At 47.8% G+C, this 1,912-nt stretch overlaps 1 protein-coding gene across 1 annotated transcript in view; it reads right to left on the reverse strand.

Moving 5' to 3' along the window:
• Window positions 1-1,561: 1,561 nt before the first annotated feature.
• H257_17449 (hypothetical protein) overlaps window positions 1,562-1,912 on the reverse strand; it is a gene marked incomplete at both ends in the record, with an annotated part of 538 nt that continues 187 nt past the window's right edge. The window contains one exon of the mRNA XM_009846248.1: window positions 1,562-1,719. Coding sequence (XP_009844550.1) covers window positions 1,562-1,719 — 158 coding nt within the window. The remainder of the gene's footprint in view (window positions 1,720-1,912) is intronic.

Here is a 1,912-nt window from a genome sequence, read left to right on the forward strand (position 1 = left end):
GAAGCATGCCATCCCGATGTCCTGAAGCACGCCGGCAGCATGAATATGAATCTTACAGACAATAGAATGTATGCCAACCGTGCTGCACTAGATTCTCCACTGGCGAGAGCTCCAAAACCTCAATCGCCAGCGGGCGTCCAACACGAATTTGCTCCATCAGGACTACTATTTCCGCCAACCGGTGTGGATTGGATGTGAAGTGATGTACTACTGTTACAGCACGCACCCAATAAACGGGTCTTTTCAGCTCTATGTTTACATCAGCCGGTGGGGATGCTCTTAGTACCAACTTCTGCGTACTGTATGGTGCAAGCCATCCTCAGGGGAAGACGTTTTACTATTAAATATCTCGGTTATTTCAGTTAAATGTCTCGCCCAAACGGACAGTAGCTACAAATTCGAATCTTGGTGAAATAGCTGAAGCACGTAGCTACAATAGTAGTGCCGTACTTTACGACTCAATGTTGAGTGTGGTACTCCGTTGCGCATCGCCAGTTTCTGATCCGGCGTTTTTAACTTTGATTGGCAATTCGAATGCGTTGTGGGGAGTATGTGTTTTTGCGATTTGTATGCGTTTTGAATCGAGTAAAACCGAATCGGACGAAATGGTGCGTGAATGTGGCCGAATTCAATAACGTTTTAAGGTATTTCGTTTCCAAAAGTAGTATTTAAGAAACTGATTTACAGTTTCTGTTAACGCGAAACAGTTTGTTAAAATAGGACGATAATTCTTCAAAACAAGTACACACTCCTAATTGTATCCTAAATTTAGTGACGCATCTGAAAGACAATTGACATTACGAATTGTGAAATTACACTTCTACGATCTCAACCAAGTCAAGTTCCACTAGAGCAGCAAAGAGGGCGTCATCCATATCCACATCACTTTCAATGAGTAAGGCAGCAGTAGATGACATAGATACCCCAGGAGAGACGAGTTTGCACTTCGTGAACCCGCTAACAATGGTGCTTCTTGGAATGTCAGCCCATGCCTCGTCCACCCACGCCACAATGTCCCCGCGACTTGGACGCAACGATGCTGGCTTTGACACGCCGGGTACATAGGAGCATAGACACTCGCTGATGTGCTTGATCCAACGCTGTCAAGTCTTGACTTCAGCGGACGCATCCACGCCACATCCGCAGGCTGGCATACAAACGTAAAGGATGGCGGCACCTTGATCAATTCGACGTTGATGGACTCGGCATAGGCTCCCACGCTGGCAGTGAAATGTCCAGAGAAGGAGTCCCACACCATCAATATCCGCTTCGACATGTCTTCTCGGGAGCCGAAGTGGAAGCGGAGAAACTCAATCGACAGCATTCCATTCCACCAGGCAGTTGGGTTGCCATAGATCCTGCTTGGGCTGGAATCCATCAGAGTCTGCATATTAGGCCAAAGCTTCGGGCCAAAGCCATTGCGCAAGGCGACATCCTCCGTGAGAATGTCGACATCCTCAACCACGGCGGTCTTGAAGATGAAGTACAGGGGGTACTTTGTCCCATGCGAGTCACCAAGGAGCATGGCTGTTGTCCTCTCGCCGCCATCTTTACATTTGACCTAGACCGTCGATGCGCCAGCATCGTTGACTGTGCGCTTGGAGATTTCTTCGTGTTGGATTGCAGTCTGGTCGACATTGTACACGACATCCGCGCCGTACTTGGTCATGAGATCCTGAACCTGCTTGGAGAACGCCTCAATCGCGACCGCAGTCTCAGCTGGCGGGGAAAAGTGTTTTCACGCGTGCTTTTTGGGGGTTTTACTCGTGTTATGAAAAGTGGGGGAATCACGCGTGTTTTCTCAATAACAACTTTACAGAATCGGGGGACTTGCGCGTGTAAATATTTTGACATGCATAAGCTATTTTACTTAACAATTTTGACAGCTAATACAATCTTGCGTTCATCGCCG

This window comes from Aphanomyces astaci (assembly GCF_000520075.1).
Source record: "Aphanomyces astaci strain APO3 unplaced genomic scaffold supercont1.107, whole genome shotgun sequence".
Taxonomy (NCBI): domain Eukaryota; phylum Oomycota; class Saprolegniomycetes; order Saprolegniales; family Verrucalvaceae; genus Aphanomyces; species Aphanomyces astaci.